General features: G+C 42.7%; 1 protein-coding gene across 4 annotated transcripts in view; it reads left to right on the plus strand.

Moving 5' to 3' along the window:
* Window positions 1-2,906: 2,906 nt before the first annotated feature.
* CTPS2 (CTP synthase 2) overlaps window positions 2,907-24,223 on the plus strand; it is a 234,169-nt gene continuing 212,852 nt past the window's right edge. For 2 of the 4 annotated variants that reach the window (XM_088453684.1, XM_088453686.1), the window contains exons 1-4: window positions 2,907-3,108; window positions 18,410-18,517; window positions 18,915-19,120; window positions 21,119-21,289. In XM_088453684.1, coding sequence (XP_088309810.1) covers window positions 18,474-18,517; window positions 18,915-19,120; window positions 21,119-21,289 — 421 coding nt within the window. In that variant the 5' untranslated portion in view covers window positions 2,907-3,108; window positions 18,410-18,473. The remainder of the gene's footprint in view (window positions 3,109-18,409; window positions 18,518-18,914; window positions 19,121-21,118; window positions 21,290-24,223) is intronic. The other 2 variants (XM_088453685.1, XM_088453687.1) reach the window with 2 other exon arrangements.

Genomic DNA, 24,223 nt, shown 5'->3' on the forward strand with positions numbered 1-24,223 from the left:
CCCTTGAACAACTGCTTTGAGACATTCCCATTGTCTCCCTTTGGAGCCCTATGGACCCTGAAGAAGAAAAGGAGAATTATGTTAAATCTTACCTTTTAACTCTTTCTTCGAAGTCCATAGGGTCCACAGGGCACCTGCTCTGATGCACATGGCTTCTATGGGTTTCTTCTCTTGGTCACTTGTTTCCTTTTTTGTGTGAAAGTGTGATTCTTCAGTGTACCAGTGTTCCTTCTCTCCTATCCTGCTCCTGCCTTAGGCTTATTGACAAAACTGAGTTGCCTTCAGTCTGTGGGCGGGGTATGGGAGGAAGGATAGGAGCATCCTGGGACAGAAAAAGCTTTGGTGTTGGTGTCCGGTCCTCCAAGTCTACCTACACCCCATTGTCTCACTGTGGACCCTATGGACTTCTAAGAAAGTCCATAGGGATTTACCATAACTCTTATATATATATATATATATATATATATACATATACACACACAAAGGGGAGTAAACTATTAACCCTAAGCATGTTATAATAGCAGTTGAATTATAACCAGGTTTAGGTAGAAATACTAAATAAATGATGGCCTCAAGCAGAGAAAAGGTGCTGTTACTCGCCACAAGTTGATACAATATTACAGTAGCTTCCTTATTCTGGACAAGTCGCCATACAGGGCACTTTTTTTTTCCCTGAAATATCAATCATATCTTCCTGATTCCAGAACTAGGTACACACCTATACAATCCTTGGCACTACGATATTGGGTGAAGAGGCCGACAGTTGTAAAGGTGTGCAAGCAGTACCCTTCTAGGAGTATTAGCCTAACGCTTTAAACGCTACTGCAAAGGTCGCCGTCGAGATTTGTGCTGTTTAATATTTTTCGGCCTGATCTCCTGATCCCATAGAAGCTAGTACACAATGAGGTCTATTTACTAAGCCTTAGATGGAGCTAAAGTACATACCAACCAGCTCCTGTCATTTTTCAAACACTGCTTGTGACATGGCAGTTAAGAGCTGATTGGCTGTTACTTTATCTCTATTCACTTTATATCCATCCAAGGCTTAATAAATAGACCCCACTGTGCTATGTCTGTACAGTATGTACACTACTCGCAGGCAGCTGACTGGGTCACACTGGGGACACATTGCACAGCTGATCGGGAGAGTTTAGCCCGATCAGCTGCTGGTTATAAAGGTGTGTACCCAGCTTAAGAATAGGTGCCAGTACTGAGTACCATAAGCTAAAATGCATTGGTCTTTCTAATATTCCTTTTCACAGTGGATTAATATACACTTTTAGTGCTTGCTTACTGATTATGTGCCCCTGCCCAGGTGATATGTTAGTAAATGCCCCTGTATGATCATAGCAGAACAATGCTGCAGCACAGGGTGTAACTAGTAGTTTGTGGGCCCTATAGCAAATTTTTTAATAGATCCCCCATTCACATTATGCCACAGGGGAATGCAAATTTCTTATATGCACTGGAACACAAAACTAGTAAGTAGGTGTCCCTGCATCCAATGGTAGGTATAGTCTGTGCAGTGAATGTCCTTAGAGGGTGGCGTCCCACACCTCCTATATATTAATGTTAAATGTTCTGTATAAAATGACTGCTTCTGATGTACAATATACTATAGATGGAGTACCCTTAGGTAGACGAGCGGGGGAACAGTCTGGTGAGTGTAAGTAAGTTGACTCTGAGCTAACTGTTCTCTCAAGGTGAGGGGAGGTACACAGGGATTAGCTTGATGCAGGCGCCCCCATGTTGCATGTGTTTCACCGAGATATAGCTATAGCCTGGGGAGGGGATAACACCAGCTTTGAGCTAACTTAACTTGCTACTGGGCACCCCTTCCTCTCAGTCTTACCTTCTCTCTCACTCTTGGGTGTCCTGGCGTCTGATTGTCTCCTTCACAGCAAGTGCTGTCTCTTGCTTGCTGCCGCTGCGATCTGTGGCCTGGCACTTCTGGGTCTGGATGATGGTGGTCACGTAGTCTCTACTTCTGCCAGCTCCGGGTGGCTTAGTCTTAGGTGCTATACTAGTTGGATGACATTACCCGGCTCTCTCCTGCACACGGGCAGATGTATTATAGCTGTACTTGAAGTGCTGCTATAACGGTTCCTGCTTTGCCTTTTTACCGAGGCGAAGCAGGAAGCACTAACTATAAGCACTAACTATATAGCTCATCGGCCGGAGTGGGGGGGGGGGGTGTAACTTCCCCCCTCCGCCAATCCCTGCCTGAGTACACCACACATCAGCCTAGTGCTGATGCGCTGTGTCTTAGTCCCGGCCAGCTCCACTGAGCATGCGCGGGATCTCGCAAGATCCTGCATGCAGACCTGGAACTGGCAGCCCCCGCAGCAGGGACAGTGCATCGCCAGGCTGTAGCTGTTGATGGCAACAGCTGGAGCGGGCGAAATGGTCAGACTAACTGACTGTTCATACATAGCCCAGGCTATCTGCGCTGCTATCTTGTAGATAGCAGGGCCGATAATGACAGGGGTGCATAGCAAACATAGTGTGCCCTGATGCCGCTTCATACATCTCCCCCACAGATTCCTAACCACTTATAAGCTAACAACCTTGCTTCACACCCAGGGTGAAGGGGGTTGCTTGCTTGGCAGGTGGATCCCTAAGCCGGTGGGCCCCATAGCAAGCGCACCCCTTGCACCCTCTATAGTAGCGCCACTGCTGCAGCAATAACTTACAAGCAGGGCTATTTATATAACATGGTGACAAGGAGAAGGGTGTGTGACCCAGAGCAATCAGCCTGCCATTCATGTAGTGCAGTTGCGAATGTGATGCTGCTGATTCTATCAACGACAGGAGAACTTACAATTGTACATAATGTCACCTGTTCACATGTCAATAAAGCGCTTTAAAAAAAAAAAAAAAAAGAAAGCAGCCAGTATTTGTCACATGCTCTGTGGCTGTGCTCGCTTCGCCAGGCTGGTCTCTCTGCTGTGCGCCCCCTCCTGCCAGGTTGCAGCTGTCAATTATTCCCCCAACAATCCAGCGTGTTTGTGTAGTAGAAGCAGGAGACACTCGGGCCCCATAGTATTGGCATGAAGGCGGTATGGGCAGGATCACATGACTTTCAAGGAGCTGCAACGTACTACACAGGTAATGAGTGTGACACTGACAGTAGCCTCCGCCTCCCCTGAGACGCCACTGATATAATAATGTATTTCGCTCACTTTGTGGTCTATGGGTGGCTGGTCTGCGGGCAGGCAGGTATGAGGCAGTGGTGGCTGTCCGAGCTGTGCTGTCCCTTAGTTACATTATAAATTACTGTTGAGAAGGTCACTTGTGTAGTTATTTCTGCCCTGTCCTGTATATGACCAGGCTCTGTTGGCATGGGAGGGGTTAAGTTGCTGACAGAAGGAGGGACTGCCCCCTGGAGGCACATACTGTGTAGGGGGTCACACACACAATCATTCTGCTAGTACTATTTGTGATCTGGCTTCTGGAGGTAACATATTGGGGCAGATGTATGAAGCTCTGAGAAGTGATAAAGTGGAGAGTGATAAATGACCAACCTATCAGTTCCCAACTGTCATTTATCAAACACAGCCTGTAACATGACAGGAGCTAATTGGTTGGTCGTTTATCACTCTCCACTTTATCACTTCCCAGAGCCTCATACATCTCAAACAGCCACATTATCTCGGTCCTTCCCTACTACCCCCTGTATGTCACCAGGAGACGCCTTGTAATAGGAATATATGATATTTACCTAAGGAGGGAAAGCAGATGGATGGGAGCCTGGACTAAGATCACAGCCTTTATTGTGCATGAATGAAACCTATATAAATGTCACAAAGGTGAGCTGAAGAAGCATTTTATTGGCAAAAATAACCAACAGTGAGTTGATAATATTTGTGGAACACAGAATACATAAGTAGAAAGCTGGTAAATTAAACTCTCCAGACTTAATTATTAGAGACCTATCTAAAATCTCACCGGTTACATTTATTATCAGGACTAATCGCAGCAATAAGAAATTAAAGCTCACTGACATCTACACATTTTGTCATTCAGAGACGATCACTTTAATTCACGGTTCAAGGGGGGGGGGGGGGCTTCTGCGCTATTACGCATACACAGCTACTAGACTGCATGTGTATGCTACCAATGCGGGGGGCTCCCCCTCCTGGAATGTTATGTGTAATGTAGCCCATAGGTTACAACGAATATGTTACTATTTGCGGGTAAAACAACCCCCCTCCCCAGAAAAACACAAACAAACAAACAAAAAAAAAAAAAACATTGCCCAAAATTTTTGGATAAATATACTCCCAAGTCTTACAAATGAGTGGCAAATGTCAATAAATGTATTAAGAGTCTAAGGCTCGTATTCAATTAGTTTCGCACCCGCGATACTTTTCCACCTGCTGGACTTTTCGCCTACATCGCGTGTTTTGGACGCGCAAAGTTTTCGTGCTCAATACCAAAGGATGCGAAAACGCGTCCCGGCGAAACTCAAACAGGCAGAAAGTGCTGTCAGAAATGGGGAAATCAGCCTAATACCCCCCAAAACATGCACTAACATTGGGGATCAGTATAGAGGTCGCCGATTAGCCCCCCTGGAGCTATTTGGGTTACTTATGTGCTTTTAATTACCTCTATATAGCATATTTGCACAAGTGGTGAAGAATAGCATTAAGCAGTATTTTTTTCGAGGATATAAGTATTCCTGTCAAATTTGGGGTACATGAAAATGGTGGCAAGCATGGTTTAAAAATGCTGAAGTGAAGTTTTAAGTGACGCCAAAAACGCACCTTCAGCGAGCACCTGCAGTCAAAAAAACACCTACCGCATACTTGCAGACCCCCCAAAAGTCTATTTCGCTACTTTTTATGTGTATCCCAACTTTGTACTTTTTCACCACCATTTTCAAAGTAATTTTTTGGGATTATCCTCACTTTTATTTAGGATTTTTTGGACGCAGTTATCCTTTGGGGGGCTGCAGAGTAGTTTCAGCACCTTTGCACCCCAAAAGCGCACTTCTGCACTTTTTTTTGCCTGCTATTCATAGGTGAAACTTTTTCGCCCATTATATTGCATTGATTTTCCGCGCACACGAAAAGTCTTTGCAATTGAATACGGTGTTACATTTACGCCTGGCGAAATGATGTCATCCGCGATACTTATTCGCGGATTCTGACTTTTCGCCGGCAATTGTATAAGGGCCTAAGGAGTAGATTTACTAAGCTGACGATTATCGACAACTTTGATGCATTTAAAATGGCAAATGTAATAATTACTAAACAAGCATTTATTACAGTTGCCATTTTAAATCCATCTTGACAAATTGCGGAATAGTAAATAAATACCTAATAAGTTTATTGGTAAAAAACTAATGTACTGTAATTTTCCTAATCCTAAATATTGATGGGACATGGGAATGAAAACATAGGGCCGGATTCAGTTAGCCGCGATAAAATGAAAATGTATATTTTGTATTTGCCACTTTTAGTGCAATATTTTCGCGTCTTTTCACAATGTGCACTCCGGTTTGTTGGCCCTATCCAGTTACAAAAGATGTGAAAATGCATATGTGCGATAATTGCGCATGGCGAAAATAGCAAAGTCCAGGATATAAGTATAGAAGTGTATTTGTGTGAAATGGTTGTTATATGCATATTTGCATAAGTGTGGAAAATTGATAAAAATTAAAAAGCAATATTTTTTTGGAGAAAATAATTGCAGCTAAATTGGGGGTACAATAAAATGGGTGCTATTGTTTATAAAGTGCACTTTTAAAAATGTTTTAAAAAACACACCTGTTGCAGCCACCTGCAATCCTAAAAACCTGCCCCATCCATACAGCCCCCCAAAGTACCTGACCCCAATACCTTAACTCTATTTTCCACTCTTTTAATTTTTTTCACCCAATGTCATTATTGGCCAAAGTAAGCTAATTAAAAAATAATTTTTGCCTAATTAGTCAATAGTGGAAGTGTCCAAGGGGTTCTGAATCATCCCCACATTTTTAGCCAAAATAGAGATTTTGCACATTTTTTCATCTGAGATGGTGAAAATATTTTGTCGGTTTTTGTCCAGGGAGTTTTAGCGAATGTGAACACTTCGGCAATTGGATAGCGTGATACGCATTTATCTGCGAAAAGTTTGCACCTGCGATATGCTTTTTGCCAAAGCGCAACTTTTTACGACTAATTGAATCCGACCCATAGTGTCAATGTTTATAACATCAGACACAGAGCACATTGGTTTTGAGACATTGATGGTTCCAATGTTTACTGATGTTTCTTATATTTTGAAGTAAACTAGCCACTTAGGGCCTGATTCAGTGTGTAGATTTTGGTCTCAAGCAGCCAATGTTTTTAGCTTATGCAGGCTTCCTGATGGTTACTGTCGGGGGATATAGAGAGAGACAATTTCAATGGGCGTTCTTGGGTAGTAACAGTGGGTTGGCTAGCAAGACGTGGGCATGTTGCGACCAGTGACTGTCCTTTTTTGCTGTGGCTCAGTCATCGGTGGTCATGTCCCAACTGATATCCTGAGCAACCATAGAGCTGCTTTAATGTCCAATGGTGAGACCGAAGTGCAGATGGGCAATTAACTATGCAAAGCGGTGCATTTGAGTCGAAGCTGTGGGCTTTTCTGTACGAATCCTATCGGCTGCGGCATTAGTCTAAAGACGCAATGGATGTGCGTAAGACCTAGTCACATGCCCTGTGACTAAGATTTTGTCTTTTAAATGACTTCTACTTTAAAACATTGGGCAGAGTCGCACAGAATTTGCCGATGCCTGCAGTCCGCAGGCTATTACATTTACCCCTCAGACTCAGCTGCACACAGATATAGTGTTGCATATCAAATTAATCAGTGCTGTCTGCTGAAGCGGTTTTGTCGCATTGCATTGAGATTAAGACTCACATTCCAGCAAAAAGCTTCTCGACGCAAGCAGATTTGCATGGGACCTGACACGCCAAGATACGCTGTTTGGCGCGACTGTGGCAATAGTACAGAATAGGACATATCTGTAATATGCAGCTTGCAGAGCTAGAAGAGATGCTGAGAGAACAGTGGTATGTGAGTCAGATTTACAACATGTGGCTTGCTAGTGGTAGTGGTAAATATTAAAGTTGCAGTACATAAATAATTCAAACTAGGGCCTGATTAAAAGGTGCACGCAGTACACACAGCGGCTGCGTATAAATATGCTAATGTTGCAGGAGACATCTTGTGTAAATTGACTCTTCCTGTAAGCTTTTCTGATCTGTTGCAGCATATGAGGACTCGGCATCAGATCATCTGCGATAACATTGGCCATCTGAGTAACCTTCAACAGGATGTTTTCACTCTGGCGGGGCCAGTGAAGCTGCCTTGGAAGAGTAGACCCTGGCTTTGGCATGCCTTGAAAATGGGGCCGACAGTCCCCCGTTTTTAAGAAAACGGTCCGCCCCCAAACGGCTGCAGCATGTCAAGTTATGCTGTGACTTGGGGGCACTGTGAGCAACCTCGCAGAATGAGACCTTCCCATGCACTAGACTGATTCTGCACATACGCAGAACTGTCACCATTGGTGTTGTATGCAAATCATCGGGTTTGCGTACAACACTAAATCAGGCCTATTAAGATTTATATACACAATACAGTCCGCACAGTATTAATAAATAAGAAGTCACTTTGCCATGTAAAACACAGTTAAATACAGATGCAAATACAACATTTCAGTTATAAAGAAAAATATGTTGTTTTTCTCGAATATAAATCTGCTTTCATGCGAAGGACCGATTGCAAATATCTAATAAATAATGCAAGAAGTTAGCAGCAACCACACTAATAATAGTAACAGTGTCAGTGGAAGGGATTAAGATGGACTCAGCCAATCATAAACAGCTACAGTTGTCATCATGGTCAATGCATTTTTTGGCCCAGGGCTCGGGCATCTACAAGTGATACGCCTACTGACAAGCGCATGTGTTCCTGTTGTGGTCTGCATGGGAGATATTTGCATGAACTCGCCCTTTCTCTACTCTGCCAACGAGGGCCGGACTGGCCATCTGGCACTTCTGGCAATTGGCAGAAAGGGAGATGGCCTGATGGGCCGGTCCAGTCGACTGAAAGCCTCCCGTCGCTCTGCTCGGCTGGTGTGCTGAGATACGGGGCATGCTGCGAAGCCACCCTTCCATAACACGCAGTGCACCCTAGTGAGGCGCCCTTTGTACACGCGCACGTCTACAACATGCGCGCTCTTCTATTACCAGGGCCAATTAGGCGCCCCAGTACGTCACTGCTGCGAATGCTTGCACATGTCCTCCGTCAGTTTTGCTTCTCTAATTGTAAGGAGGCTTTATCGCAAAATGTCTCTAAATCTATGACTTTTATTGTGCACATGTGCAGTACAAAAAAGTGCAATTTGTGATAAAAAAAAAAAAAAAAAAGCACTTACACCCAATTCTACATTAGCCCCAGAACGTTTCACCAAATTGTGATCACCAACTTCTTTTCCAGTAGTGTCATGGTGGCTAAATAAATACTGCTTTTACTGTCTGTGTTTTTGGGAGTGTGCACCCACTATGTATTCAGTGGTTGCAGCATGCATAGTTAATCTAGGTTAGGTGTGATGTGGCTCACGTTGTACATTGGGCCTGATTCAGGTCCAGATGGTATTGCACAGCCGCAAAGAAGCGACTGTTCAATACTGTCCAGCAAATATCAAAAATACTATAGGAGGCATCTATAGGAAGCAGATGCTTCCTGACAGCAGTAGCGATCAGAGTGCTGCGTCCGTAGATGCTGCCTCAGATCCCAATCACGGCCAGGCCAGTGTGAAAAGCTTCAGACTCAGACAATGGCTTTGGCACTCCTAGAAAACGGGGGTGATTTTAACATTAATCCCTTTTCTGTGTAATGCTATTGTTTCACTAAAAATTTATTTTGTATTATTTAGGATTAAATACTGATTGGTTTATACATTATAAAGGGTCTGACCGTTATATTCTCCAGGGACAACATTCCAGAAGTCATTTTTCTTTTTCCTGATGGCCTATTGCCACTGCATTCATGTACAAACTACCTGTATGCTTAGGTTCTTGGTGTGGAAAACAGGTGTAGGGCTTTACTTTAAGGTGGGGTAGAGGTTTTCCTGTTTCTCTTTGGGCTACTAAGGAATGCTGGGACTAGGTAAGTAGTGAAAGTTGTTTTGGAACTAAACTTTCTATGTATTAATTTATTGCAGTATTTTTGTCTTCAACTGTCTGTATATTTAAATTTTTCTATGGCAAACTACAGCTCCCAGCTTGCCCTGGTGCCAGAGCAAGCTGGCATGATGTGTGATACTTTAAGTGCCAGTGTACTGTGGCAGCCATGATTAAACCAAGACCTGCCTACTCTTCCGATTATCGGATGCTGCTTTGGACAACGCAGCTTGTATAAGTAATGCAGGACGGAATTGCAAACCTGCAATCACCCCCTTTGTCTCCTATTCCCCTGACGACCACAGGATCATATGAAAATAGTGACTTGAACCAGCTTTCATTACAGCTCAAGTGCCCCGTGGCTCCTGAATCCATGTACCAACAATACGTCTTTAAGGGACAGTGGATGGCAGCGGAACCTGCCTCCCGATCAATATTTGTACTTTGGGCAGTCTCCAGAGCGTTGCAACTAGTCAGACTCCTTCTGCTCGAACAGCCCGGGCAAATTCGGTCTGCCTATGCCACAACGGTGGCTTACATCAATGTCAAAGGGAACCTCGTAGTCAGAAGGCCGTAGAGGTATCCCGCAATCTGACTTGGGCGGAAGGCAATCTCCCAGCCATCTTGGCAGTGTTCATTCCCGGAGTCCTCATCTGGGAAGCGGACTTCCTCAGCCGGTACGATGTGCATCCTGGGAGACGATCCCTTCACCAGCAGGTATTTTGGCTCCCAGTGAACAAGGCCTTCCAGACACAACCGCAGGCTGCGGGTGTATGGGTCCAGAACTAGAGACGCTGAATGGTACGGTGAACCTTCCAGTTTGCGTACCTGTTTCCTCTGTTTTCCCTTCTTCCTCGAGTGCTTCAAGGGTTAAAGCAAGACGGGGGTTCGATCCTGCTGGTGGCTCCAGCATGGTGTGTACATCTTTGGTACTCAGGTCTTCGGAGTCTCTCCATCAACACTTCATTGCTTTTGCCTCAACATCTGAACCTGTTGTCTCAGGTTCCTGGCCTTTACCCGGATCGGGTCGTCTGTATTTGACGGCATGGCTCTTGAGACATCCCTCCTAAAGGCTAATAGGTTCTCCAGCTCTGTGGTGCAACACCAGGTTCAGTGCTCGGAATCCCGCCTTTGCCAGGTCTTACCACAGGGTGTGGCATATATACTTTGAAGGGTGTCCGATCCCCAGGTATTTTGGATATCCAGAGTTCTGGCTTTCCTACGGGAGGGCTTAAATAAGAGTCTCCGCCTTGCCTCCTTGTGGGTGCAGTGTGGTTTTAGAGGGGGATGGCTCCCATTCATGATATCCACACTTTATGCAGGGTGTCTTTTGCATTCAGCCTCCCTTTGTCCTTCCAGTGGCTCCTTAGGTTGTGGCTGTGGTCCTTCGAGCTCTCCAGGGACCTCCATTTGGACCCCTGGGCTCGGTAGACTTCAATGAACTTTCAGCAAGGACTGTATTTCTGCTAGCTATTGCTTCAGCTAAAAGGGTGTCAGATTGGGGGCTCTGTCTCTCTCTTGTCGCCCTCTTTTTCTGATTTTTCACAGGAACAGGGCGTTGCTTAGGTCTCGCGCTGGTTTCCTTTCTTAGGTGGTGTCTAGTTTCCACATTACCGAGGAAGTTCTAGTACAGGCCTTTAGAACTGGTAAGTGGATTCGCAGAGCGATCTCTGAGGCTTCCACTCATGAGGGCGTCCCAGTGCCGTTCTCTGTTACTGCTCATTCTCCTCGGTCTGTGGGTCCCTCGTGGGCAGCTTGTAGTGGCGACTTGGCTGTTTAGCTTTGTAAGGCGGCCACGTGGTCTTTTGTCCATACCTTTGCGTGGTATTATGCATTTGGTACTTTGCCTCTCAGGATGCTTCCTTTGGACAACGGATTCTCCTTTTTTGCCAAGGTAATAACTTCACTTTGTTATCTCTATTTCTACGAATTCCGTAGGGTTCCACAGGGCTCCCACCCTGTCGCACCTGTGCTGCAGATTGGCTTTGTTCTGGTTACCGGTTTTCCGTCTCCTTTTTGGTGAGAATGTGATTCTTGTGTGTTCCAGACTTTCTTTTCTCTCTTTGTTCTCCTCCTCCGGCCTATGGCTTGTTACGTAACTAAAGGTGCCTTGGCTCGGGGGGAAGGGGCATAGGAGAGGGACCCCAGTGCATCCTGGGAGCTGCAAAATTTAACTGAGGTCCCCGGATGACTGCCGCATCCACCTATACCCCAAGGTACCCTGTGAAACCCTATGGACTTCGTAGAAATAGAGATAACAAAGGTAAGTTCTTACCATATGTCTTATTTTTATGCTGCTTTAGCACTTGCACTCTGCCCTCAGCAGTTTCCATGGTCTCCTCCTGCTTGTACTCTCTCTCTGTAACCAGGCTGCCATTGTGGCTGTTGCTGTGGTCTTCCCTCCAGGTCACCTATGGCTATGGGTTCTCCTAAGTCAGTGCTATCACTTTGATGCCTCTCATGGTGGGTCCATATTGATGCATATTCCATCTGCATTTTCTGCTATCCTTTATACCGTTCCAATTATGGTAAATTGTGCCACCAAACATGGAGATTGCAGCTTTATCATCCTCTGTGGTCACCATTAAATACTCTTCATCTGCCGGATCTGTCAGCTGTCTAAAACAGTACTGGTAATCTATACCTAGATGTTCTCCATCACATTGGGTTTTAAACTCTGCGATGACTCCATTATTTGCAGGTGGTTGTTCCTCCATTTCTGCATTCTGCAATTCACTTTGCGGTTCTTCCACACTCTGGGCAGCAGACTCGTCTGTGACGTCGCTATCAGAGCCATACATCTCACCATGAGCTTGTCCTTCCTCCTGATCCTCAGTATGGAATTCAGGATCTTCTTCTTCTTCTTCTTCTTCTTCTTCTTCTTCTTCTTCCACACTGTCATTAATAGTTTCCTCTATATAGTAATCCTCAGAGGAATCCATTTTAGCGTGGACGCGAAAACTTATCATGTGCGTCCCCGCTTTTCGCCCTATTCAGTTACTAACCAGGCGAAAACGGCAAGCGGCGAATGCAGAACAGGTGGAAAGTATTGTCACAATAGGGGAAATCAGCCTGAACCCCCAAAAAGATGCACTAACATTGGGGATCAATATAGAAGTGCTCAAGTAGCCCTAATACTATTTGGGGTACTGAAGTTGTTTAAAATCCTTGTTAATCGCGACCTTGTAAAAGTGGTGAAGAATGGCATTAAGCAGTGTTTTTTGGTGAAAATAAGTAGTCCTGTCAAATTTGGGGTAATTGAAAATGGGTGCTGGCATATTTTAAATTCTCTAAAGTGTTGTTTTAAAAAACCTGGAAAACGCACCTGTTGCATGCACCTGCAATCCCAAAAACACCTCACCCATCCTTGCAGACCCCTAAGAAGGCGATTTCGCTAGTTTTTATGCTTGTTCCCCCACTTTGTACTTTTTCGTGTTCTTACTTTTTTTCCCTGGATTTTTTGACGCAGTTGTCCTTTGGGGGCTGTCCCAAGGGTTCTGAGTGGTTTCCCCACGTTTGCACCCCTAAATAAAAATGTTGCACTTCTTTTCTCCTGCTATTCTTAGGCAAATCTTTTTCGCCTACTACATTGCATTGACTTTCCGCGTAGGAGAAAACCGTCTGGAATTGAATTTGGAGATAGGTTCCGACCACGCAAAATGCCCCGATCCGCGATACTTTTCTGCGGAAAACGGCTTTTCGCTTCTAATTGAATACGGCCCAAAGTCGGTAAGTATGCACCACTGACTCTCGTGTATAGTTCAATAACCTCTGCATTCTGGACATTATTATGGAAATTGCTGAAAAGCCTGCAACTGGCTGATCAAACATCTGCTACTGTAGCCATAGAAATAGCAGCTTTATAACTGATCACTACATAATACTGTACATCCCCCAACAAGTTACCTCACACTCACTGTCCCTCTCTCTGTTGGAACATGTCTTATGCAGCACATGCTAACACAGTGCTTCCCAAACTCTCCTGAATCACGGCTCCTTAGAGCAGCAGCATCTAGCTCAAGGCACCCCGAGGCCAAACGTTTCTCATTGAGACATTCAGAAAAGAAATGTTGCAAATTGCGCTTAGCTGCCATCCTTAGGGTCAGTTATGTGGTGGTGGACAGGGTTGTGAACACATTTTATGATTGGCAGTCACTATCACATTGACCATAAATAATTTGATTTGGTCCTGGTCCACCAACTTGTGGCACCCCTGCATGTGTCCCACGGCACCCAGTTTGGGAACCACTGCCCTAACATGTTCTACATATATGCCTCTCTCTAAGCAATAATTATGCATTAGCCTGCGAAGGCAAAGGGCATGGGGGGTGCGACACCCCCAACCGGACGGAAATTAACTGCCACCACCCTTCCCCGGGTACATGGACATGCTGATAGTCTATGGCAGCGGTGGCCAACCTGTGGCTCTTGAGCCACATGCGGGTCATCCGTTGTTCTGATGCGGCTCCCCTGACTGACAGCTTATCAGAGGAGGCTCGTCCTTTGTTGCTGCAGTCTGCTCCGCTGTGGAAGCATGTATGGGCGATGTGGCAATGTCACGCCGTAAACAGGAGGTGAAGCTCAACTTGTGACTGAACCTGCAGCCACAAGGAGGATGCAGTTGCAGATGTGGGAGCCTACCTACGTTACACAGTCGCAACAGGGTAAGAGCTGTGGGTTTTTTTTATTTGTTTTTTTCATTTTACTTATGACATGTGGGGGGCTGAAGTGGAGTGGGAGGGAGTGTGGGGTAAAGTGGCTGGAATGGAGTGGCCCAGGGAGAGAGGAGGAGGAGGGACTACTGGAGTGACACATGAGGGGCAGCTGAAGTGACACATGAGGGGGATTGGAGTGACATATGGACGGCTGGAGTGACACATGGAGGGACTAGAGCAGGGGCGTTTTAAGAGAGGAAGGGACCCGTGTGAAACCTCAGTTTGGGCCTCCTCTCTGTCAGCGTAGTAGATTCTAGCTTCATGACAAAACCTACTGCGCATTTACGGGTCTCCGGGAAAATGGCTCCCGCGCCTTTATCACGGGAACATCTTTTCTGCACGTGCGCGAGTCACCGGGGAAAATGGCCGCTGCCATATTCTTTGTGATTTTTTGCATGTCCTGCAGCGTTGGTCTGGCACTGTAGAGCAGGACATCCAAATCTACGGAAAGGTAAGTATAACTAACTATGGGTGCAGGGTTTGCCCCCTGGACTCAGGCTCCTGTGTGCACTGCACACCCTGCACCCATTATAAATATGCCCCTGAGCTGGAGTGACACCAGGGGGGTTGGATTGTATTATTCGTGAATCTGGTTTTATTTTTTAATGTATTTTATGTGGATATGGCTTTTTCAGTGTATGTTAAGTGGATCTGGCTTGTTTTAGTGTATTTTTTGTGGATCTGTTTTTTCAATGTTTTTTATATTGTTCTGGCTTTTTCTTTCCCTTTAATAGTTACCTCCACGGTGATTGTGTGCATGCGCTTTTACATGCTCCTACATACATAATACCAGGGGCGTGGCCTAGCTGGCCACATCCATTTTTGCACGTGCGCCTTCGGCGCGTGCATGATCTCGACTCTTTGACATACTGGTTGGCCACCCCTGGCGTAGAGGGTATCATGGATCGGGTTACTGAGAAACCTTAGATAAACAAATACTACAACCTATGAAAATGAAAATTTATTGGAAATAATAAATACATTTCTAGAAAAGTATTTGTCAAAAGACTTTTGAGCACCACTGTGAGTGTGTGTGTGTGTGTGTGTGTATGTATATATATATATATATATATATATATATATATATATACACACACACATACAGTCAGGTCCATAAATATTGGGACATTGACAGAATTTTCATATTTTGGCCTCTATTCACCACCACAATGGCTTTGACATGAAACAAACAAGATGTGCTTTAACTGCAGACTTTCAGATTTAATTTGAGGGTAATTACATCCAAATCAGGTGAACGGTGTAGGAATTACAACGGTTTCTATATGTGCCTCCCACATTTTAAGGGGCCAAAAGTAATGGGACAAGCTAAAAAATCCTAAATCTAAATTTCACTTTTTAATACTTTGTTGCAAATCCTTTGCAGGCAATTACAGCCTGAAGTCTGGAATGCATAGACATCACCAGACGCTGGGTTTCATCCCTGGTGATGGTCTGCCAGCCCTCTACTGCAGTCTTCAGTTCCTGCTTGTTCTTGGGGCATTTTCCCTTCAGTTTTGTCTTCATCAAGTGAAATGCATGCTCAATCGGATTCAGGTCAGGGGATTGACTTGGCCATTGCATACCATTCCACTTTTTAGCCTTAACAAACTCTTTGGTTGCTTTTGCAGTATGCTTCGGGTCATTGTCCATCTGCACTGTGAAGCGCCGTCCAATGAGTTCTGAAGCATTTGACTGAATATAAGCATATAATATTGCCTGAAACACTTCAGAATTCATTCTGCTGCTTTTGTCAGCAGTCACATCATCAATAAATACAAGGGAACCAGTTCCATTGGCAGCCATAAATGCCCACGCCATGACACTACCACCAAAATGCTTCACTGATGAGGTGGTATGTTTTGGATCATGAGCAGTTCCTTTTCTTCTCCATACTCTTCTCTTCCCATCACTCTGGTACAAGTTGATCTATGTCTCATCTGTCCATAGGATGTTGTTCCAGAACTGTAATGGCTTTTTTAGATGTTGTTTGGCAAACTCTAATCTGGTCTTCCTGTTTTTGTGGCTCACCAATGGTTTGCATCTTGTGGTGAACCCTCTATATTCACTCTTGTGAAGTCTTCTCTTGATTGTTCACTTTGACACATATACATCTACCTCCTGGAGAGTGTTCTTGATTTGGCCAACTGTTGTGAAGGGGTTTTTCTTCGCCAGGGAAATAATTCTTCTGTCATCCACCACAGTTGTTTTCCGTGGTCTTCTTGGTCTTTTGGTGTTGCTGAGCTCTCCAGTGCGTTCTTTCTTTTTAAGAATGTTCCAAACAGTTGATTTGGCCACACCTAATATTTTTGCTATTTCTCTGATGGGTTTGTTTGATTTTTCAGCCTAAGGATGGCTTGCTTCACTGATAGTGACAGCTCTTTGGATCTCATATTGAGAGTCGACATCAACTGATTCCAAATGCAAATGTCACACCTAGAATCAACTCCAGACCTTTTACCTGCTTAATTGATAATGAAATAACGAGGGAATAGCCCACACCTGTCCATGAAATAGCTTTTGAGTTGATAGTCCCATTACTTTTGGCCCCTTAAAAAGTGGGAGGCACATATTTAAACCGTTGTAATTCCTACACCGTTCACTCGATTTGGATGTAATTACCCTCAAATTAAATCTGAAAGTCTGCAGTTAAAGCACATCTTTTGTTTCATTTCAAAACCATTGCGGTGGTGAATAGAGGCCAAAATATGAAAATTCTGTCAATGTCCCAATATTTATGGACCTGACTGTATGTGTGTATATATATATATATATATATGTATGTATATATATATATGTATGTATATATATATATGTATGTATATATATATATGTATGTATATATATATATGTATGTATGTATATATATATGTATGTATATATATATATATATGTATGTATATATATATATATATGTATGTATATATATATATATGTATGTATATATATATATATGTATGTATATATATATATATGTATGTATATATATATATGTATATATATATATATATATATGTATGTATATATATATATATGTATGTATATATATATATATGTATGTATATATATATATATATGTATATATATATATATATATATATGTATATATATATATATGTATGTATATGTATATATATATATATATGTATGTATATGTATATATATATATGTATATATGTATATATATGTATATATATATATACACATATATATAATATATATTTATATAGAGATATACATGAGATCAAGATAATTTGATATTTGTACTATCGTAATAACTAAATATGAAAGAATAGTTAATGCTTGTTATCAATTGTTGTGAAGAACCTTTACAACTTGAAAAAAAAAAGTAAAATAGCAACTTATAATGTACTCAATTATAATACACAGCAGCAAATAGCTGGAGATATGTAAGTTCTGGTATGTATATCATAATTTGGGAATAATTCTAACTGACTACTTAAATGGCTCTTGTGCCTCTTTCATTAAGTAACTAATGTAAAGTGCTGCTTCTTGTCCTGTTCATCGTCAGGGGTTTAAATTGTGTATGAGTTAAAAACTTTCTGTATTAAAGAACACTGTCTGGGGAAATTTGGGATACTTGGAAGTTCTATTCTTGAAGGACTCTGAATAATAATTAATGTTTAGCGCCACTTCTCCACTTCTCATCAAATGACTCATAAGAGTAATACATAAGGGGTGTTAAGCTCAAAGTGAAATCCTATCATGCAGTAGAGAGCACAGATATGTCTCTAAGGCTGGGTACACACGTAAAGATTTTCGGTCCAACCATCCAATTAGTTGATTGGTTGGAATGAAAATCTGGTAACGTATGGGAGTAACTGATCAGCAATTTGCTCCTAAATGCCAGAAAACAGTTGAAAATGGTCGTTAGACAAGTTTGTTAAATGTTTGATCTAAACCAGTGGTTCCCAAACTTTTTTGAATCACGGCACCCTAGAGTATCAGCATTGTCTCCATGGCACCCCTAAGCCAAAATGTTGTTATTGAGAAAGTCAGAAAAAAATTTAGTGAAGTAAATTGTGCTTATCTGTCATCCTTAGGTTCAGTTATGTGGTGGGGGACAGGTTTGCATTTCTGTTTGTCCACATGTTTACATTACATTGACCATAAATAATTTAATTTGGTGCTGGACCACCAACCTGTGGCTCCCCTGCAAGTGTCCCGAGGCACCAAAGGGTGCCGCGGCGCACAGTTTGGGAACCACTGATCTAAACAATTTGTTCAAACAACAGTTTTCGTCCATTTTCCGGCGTTTGGGAGCAGATTGCTGATTGTCATTTGCTTTCATACTTTACCAGATTTTCATCCCAACCAATCAACTAGTTGGATGGTTGGACAGAAAATCTTTACGTGTGTATGCAGCTTACAGAATACTTTGGCTACAGCTGTGTCACATTATAATATGGCTTATTTACAGAGCAGAAGCAGTGGTTTAAAGTATGAAAAAAGTAAATGTGCAAAAAATTAAACAGGTTTTTTTTTTTTTAAGAAATAAGTTTTTTTTTTTTTTTTTTTAAGGCTTTTCAATTCATTTTGGGAAAACATACCTTTGTTACTTTTCAGTGAGGAAATAAGCTGTCTAATGATTGGAAGAAGAGCTTTGAAATTTATTACCTGTGGAAAAAGGTAATTTAACTTTCCAGCACTCTATTGGGACAGGTGACAGGACCAGTGTTTGCGGGAACAGTAAAATGGAAACTGGTCTCATTAAAGTGCTTCCATCCATGTTATTTGGTCTAGCTGCAGGTGGGCTCTTCTGTCATCGGTGAAAGAACTAAGGGGGAGATGTACTAAAAAGCCCAAATAGCACTGGAAATAAGAACATTACATGCATATGTAATTTCACATTTTACAGGATAATTATATTTTGGATGTTCAAGTAACAAAGTTAATCAATTTGGTTTTGACATTAATTGTTTTTTTACATACTAATGCTAATTGGATTATAAATGCTTTATCATAAATATATTATTTTCATTTAAGTTTTGTGAACAGTGACGACATTTTATTTGTTACGTTCCAGAACTCTGTTTCAGCGCTTGTGCAGTGTACGCGGAGAACCAATGAAGTACATACTGGTGACTGGTGGTGTCATCTCTGGCATTGGGAAAGGAATCATCGCAAGCAGCATTGGTACAATCCTGAAGTCATGTGGACTGCGAGTAACCGCCATTAAAATCGATCCATATATTAACATTGATGCTGGGACATTTTCACCTTACGAGCATGGTACATTACAAGTTATGCTGTCTCTGCATTACCAATTATATTGTCATTGAAAATGCAAATATGCTACAATTTCAATATGTGTACCTTATATAACTGGGTGTGTCCTAGATCTAGGCATGTATTTGGTTGTAAAGGGTGTGACCTTTATTATTCTGAATTTCTAATGTGTGCATTTGATTTTCATTTGGATTGAAGAGTATTGTCCTTGGTACACTGAGGATCTGTGTGGGCCCCAAAGCATTTGCAATCTTGCATCCGTATTTATATAGCAAGAGCATATTGCATTGGTTATTTGTGATATGATTCCTGTGAATTGAAAGAAAAATGATAGCTAGAACCAAAACATAGAGATAAAACATAATAAAAAAAGATGACTAACGAATCACAGGCTGCATTATCCCTTCCTGCTTCAGAACATGGTCCACATGGGTTGGGTATGGGTTCCCGGCGTTCGGGAAGCTGTTGGTCAAAATCCCTACACCATTAGGTAAGTATCCTTCCCCTAACCCTTACCCCTAACCCTCCACAGTGCCTGAACCTAACCTTCCCCCCTAGTGCCTAAACCTAACCCCCCCACACCGTACCCTAAACCTAACCTTCATTCCTTAGTGCCTAACCTCCCCCCCCCCCTAGTGCTTAACCCTAAACCTAACCCTCCCCCTAACCCCTGATACTTACCTTCGGAATGCTGACAGTTGGGATTCCGGAGCCGGTATTTTGACCATCAGCATGCCGGGATGCTGACTACATCTCGGTCCACATAGTGATAAAGATTAATAATTCAAATGAAAAAATCTTGGATGGAATGTCCTAAATGAAATGTTTTCCCATAAGGGTTACTTACTTGGGGTAACACATTCACACCCTCCGGATGGTCCCTAACATGTTCTATGTGTCAGTGTGTATTTGAACAAGCCTGAACCCCCTAGTCACTGAAAAACTGCAAATTCCTATAACTAATACCTCTGAATCTCTATTATCATGTAGGATTTAAATATTTTTTGTTGATATTGCTGCAGTGTGCTGGAGGGCAAATCCCTTATTTTCTGTGTTCAGTGACCTGTGCTATGTCATTAAGCTGATATGAGCGACCACCATACTTTTTGTTTACCTGCTACTGTGACTAAGGACTATATAACATACTTGCCTACTTTTGAAAAAGCATGTCAGGGAGATTGTGATAGCAGCACCTATGAGTGTGGCGGTAAAGTGGGCGTGTACTGCTACGTCTGAGAGGCGTGTCATAAAATTGATTTACATCCACATGTAAATGAGCCCCAAAGCAGTTAGTAAGATCTACTTGTTGATGAAAACACACTGATACTTCTCAGAAAATACATGTAGCTATAGGGATCATTGTGCCTTATAACCAATGTAGGGTAATGATACTAATGATCCCATTTCAATGTATATTTCTCTGTTTTTTATTTTATATAACAGTGTCATAATGGGGGTAAGGTGAAATGAGGGATATTGCTAGACTCTTCAGGGAGACAGGGAGAATGGGGGTAAGGTGAAATGAGGGATATTGCTAGACTCTTCAGGGAGACAGGGAGATTGCTGCTATTTCAGGGAGTCTCCCTGACAATGAGGGAGAGTTGGCAAGTATGCTATATAATCACCACTTTTTGTGTGGCTCTGAGTTTATTATTTTGTGATCTTCTCCTTGGTTGTATGCCTTTTTATTATTGGCCTTAAACAGTGCCATAACTGTGTTTTAATTATATACATAGGCTGTATTGCGTAGGTATAAATCATAGCCTTTTCATTCACCATGTTTGAAACACAACACAGCAGAGCTCCGGAGGATGGAAAAAACACATGTGCACATGCTGAAACACGATGGAACATTGATTAGCTCAGCCCATACAAATAACCTTTTTGTACCAGTTACTTGTACTGTAGATAGCCCACAATGTTGTTTTATATCATAGTAAATATTTCTGTCTGTGTTCATGATAACGTAGAATATGTCATATTATTGCATCTGTTTTGCAGGAGAGGTTTTTGTACTGGACGATGGAGGTGAGGTTGATTTGGATTTGGGAAATTATGAGAGATTTTTGGACATCAGCCTCTACAAGGACAACAACATCACAACAGGGAAGATTTACCAGCATGTGATTAACAAGGAACGGAAAGGAGACTACCTGGGGAAAACAGTGCAAGGTAATAATCCATATCACTAATATGAAATGTCATTTAATGACTAATCAGAGACAGCCAAGCACTGTATATTGTTCTCTGTTTACCAGTTTTTATAAGTAGCGCCAAGTGTTTGCTGAATGGGACTTTCAGGGACTTGCACAAAGTTCTTACAGTACAATTACATGTATGCATGTCTCTGTTGATCAAGAGTATGGTTGTGCCGTTACTTATTACTCATAATTCCACCATTATTGATGAAAATTTAAACATTTCTCATTCTTATTATAACATGTATAATCAGACCAGCTTAATATCAGAGCCGTAACTTGACTTTTTGGTGCCCTGTGACAGAAAGAGCATTGGCACCCCCCTCATTTTTCAAAGGGACATAATGCACCCAAAAAAGGGCCTTGGCTTCATGGGGAAGGGCCAGGGAAGAGATAGGAGAGGCCAGGAGATGCTGGGGATGAAATAAGAGGAAACTACAAGCAAGAATGATAATAAACAGAAATTTGACAGGCCCAAACAGCGGCCCCTGACCTGTGGTGCCCTGTGCCATGGCACCGGCCACGCTACCCTAGCTATGGCCCTGCTTAATATACAGTATTATCAGCATTCTATGGTATTACTGTAGCTTATACAGCATTATTATTGAATGTATAAACTTTGTTTCATATCAAGGTGCATTTGACACCACTCTCTTTCTGCATCTTTTTGTCAGGCGCCTCACATTACTACTCTGTGCTGTTGGGAAACCTTAAATCTTCCACTGTATTTTTCGACTGTAGTTTAATTCTCTTCCTCACATCATGACAATACTCCTGTCACCTAGAGCTCTGCATCACTAACATTATCACATAAGTCCTATAACATTGTCACACACATCACTTTAAAAAACATGTGCTGTAGGTGGCTCCTGCTTCCTTGACTATCTAATTCTCAGTCTGTGAGTATTGTCTCACAATATTGTCACACTCATCTCTTGAAAAACCCACATCTTGTAGGAAGGAACGTACTTATTTCCATGTGTGTGTAATGTTTCAAAATTAACAATTAATTAGTTTTTATAGCTGCTGCTTACGTTTCTCATTTTTCATGTACAATATGATTTATTCCATGTACATTTTTTATGTGATTTTTTTTTTTTCTTTAGTTTGGGTACAGCCATCAGCCATAACATTAAAGCGGCTGACAGGTGTAGTAAATAACAATAATTATCTTGTTACAAGATGCATTTTCGGACTAAAAAGATGATCGCGCAAGCAGAGACGCAAGGGACCCGGCGGTTCACTCAAACCTCGCAGCTTGAAGTATTTGGGCTAGGTGTATGAGGATACATCTGTCCCTACCAAAAGTGGTCGAAGAAAGGACAATTGGTGAACTGGAGACTGGGTCATTAATGCGCTTAGGAAGTGAAGGCTAGCCCATCTGGTCCAATCCCACAGAAGAGCGACTGTAGCAAAAATTACTGAAAATGTTAATGCTGGCTATGATAGAAAGGTACAGAAACAGACAAATCTCAGGTGCACAACTCCAAATTATTAATAATATATATAAATGCAATCAAATTTTGCAATCAATAGAGGTTTTAAGCATAATCATGGCCAAGTTTATGGGCCTACCCACCATATCCAGGTAACCTCTTTCGGGTAGGTCCCTTACATACTAGGGCTCAAATCCAGAGTGCAAGACCCCCCAAAACTGGCCCAGCCAAGCTGCCCCAGGGCACTACCATAGTAAGAAAAGTGCAGTGTAAAGAGATAGTTAGGAGCAGCTGCATATAAAGAATGAAAATAAAAAAGTGAAGTACATATATATTAAACACACAGTGAAGGGTTAAAATGTATTATACAGGAAAATGTGTTATAATGCAGTGCCCTGAGACAGATCAACCAATGCAATCTAGGGGGACCCACGCCCCAAAATTTACCAAAGTTGCACTACAGTATATAACTTGTAGGACTTATCTAGAATTGTGCCTAATACAGTGTGCATATACATTTCCATACTCCATGCTTTTAAACCAATAAGGAAGGGTGCTAATCCAGAATGAGGGCGTCTCCATATGATAGAAAGGTGTCAGATCACATAGTGTATCGCAGCTTGCTGTGTATGGGGCTGTGTAACCACACACCAGTCAGAGTGCCCATGCTGACCTCTGTCTACCACCAAAAGCGCCTACAATGGGCACGTGAGCGTTTCAACTGCACCTTGGAGCAATGAAAGAAAATTAATCACATTTTCTGTTACATCATGTGAACGTACGGGTGCATGTGTCGTTTACCTGGGAAAGAGATGACACCAGAATGCATTATGGGAAGAAAGCAAGTAGGCTGAGGCACCGTTATGCTCTGGGCAATGTTCTGCTGGGAAACCTTGGGTCCTATCATACATGTGGTTGTTACTTTTACACGTAACACCTAGCTAAACATTGTTAGAGACCAAGTACACCCTTCTATGGCAACAGTATTCCCTGATGCCAGTGGATTCAGCAGGATAATGCACCCTTCCACACTGCAAAAAGTGTTCGGGAATGGTTTTGGGAACATGATAAAGAGCTTAAGGTGTGACCTTGGGGTTGGGTACAGGATGCCGGCGCTCAGGATCCCGGCATTTACAATTCCAACGCCAGCCGGTAAGTACCCTACCCCTAAACCTAACCCTCTCTCTCCGCAGTCTAAACTTAACTCTTCCCCCCCTGCAGCCTAAACCTAACCCCCCCTCCCCCCTGCAGCCTAAACCGTTCCCTCCCCCTCGCAGCCTACCCTCCCCCTAGCCTCAATACTTACCGTCGGGATGTCAGCGGTCGGGATGCTGGCGCTGGTATTCTGACTGGTGTTTGGATTCCGACGTCGGCATTCTGGCAACTGGCATCCCGACCGCCAGGATCTTATTTACATCCTGTGGCCTTGGCCTCCAAATTCCCCTGATCTCAATCCATTCGAGCATCTGTGG

The sequence above is a fragment of the Taudactylus pleione genome, unplaced genomic scaffold (genome assembly GCF_031769625.1).
Source record: "Taudactylus pleione unplaced genomic scaffold, aTauple2 ptg000585l, whole genome shotgun sequence".
NCBI lineage: Eukaryota > Metazoa > Chordata > Amphibia > Anura > Myobatrachidae > Taudactylus > Taudactylus pleione.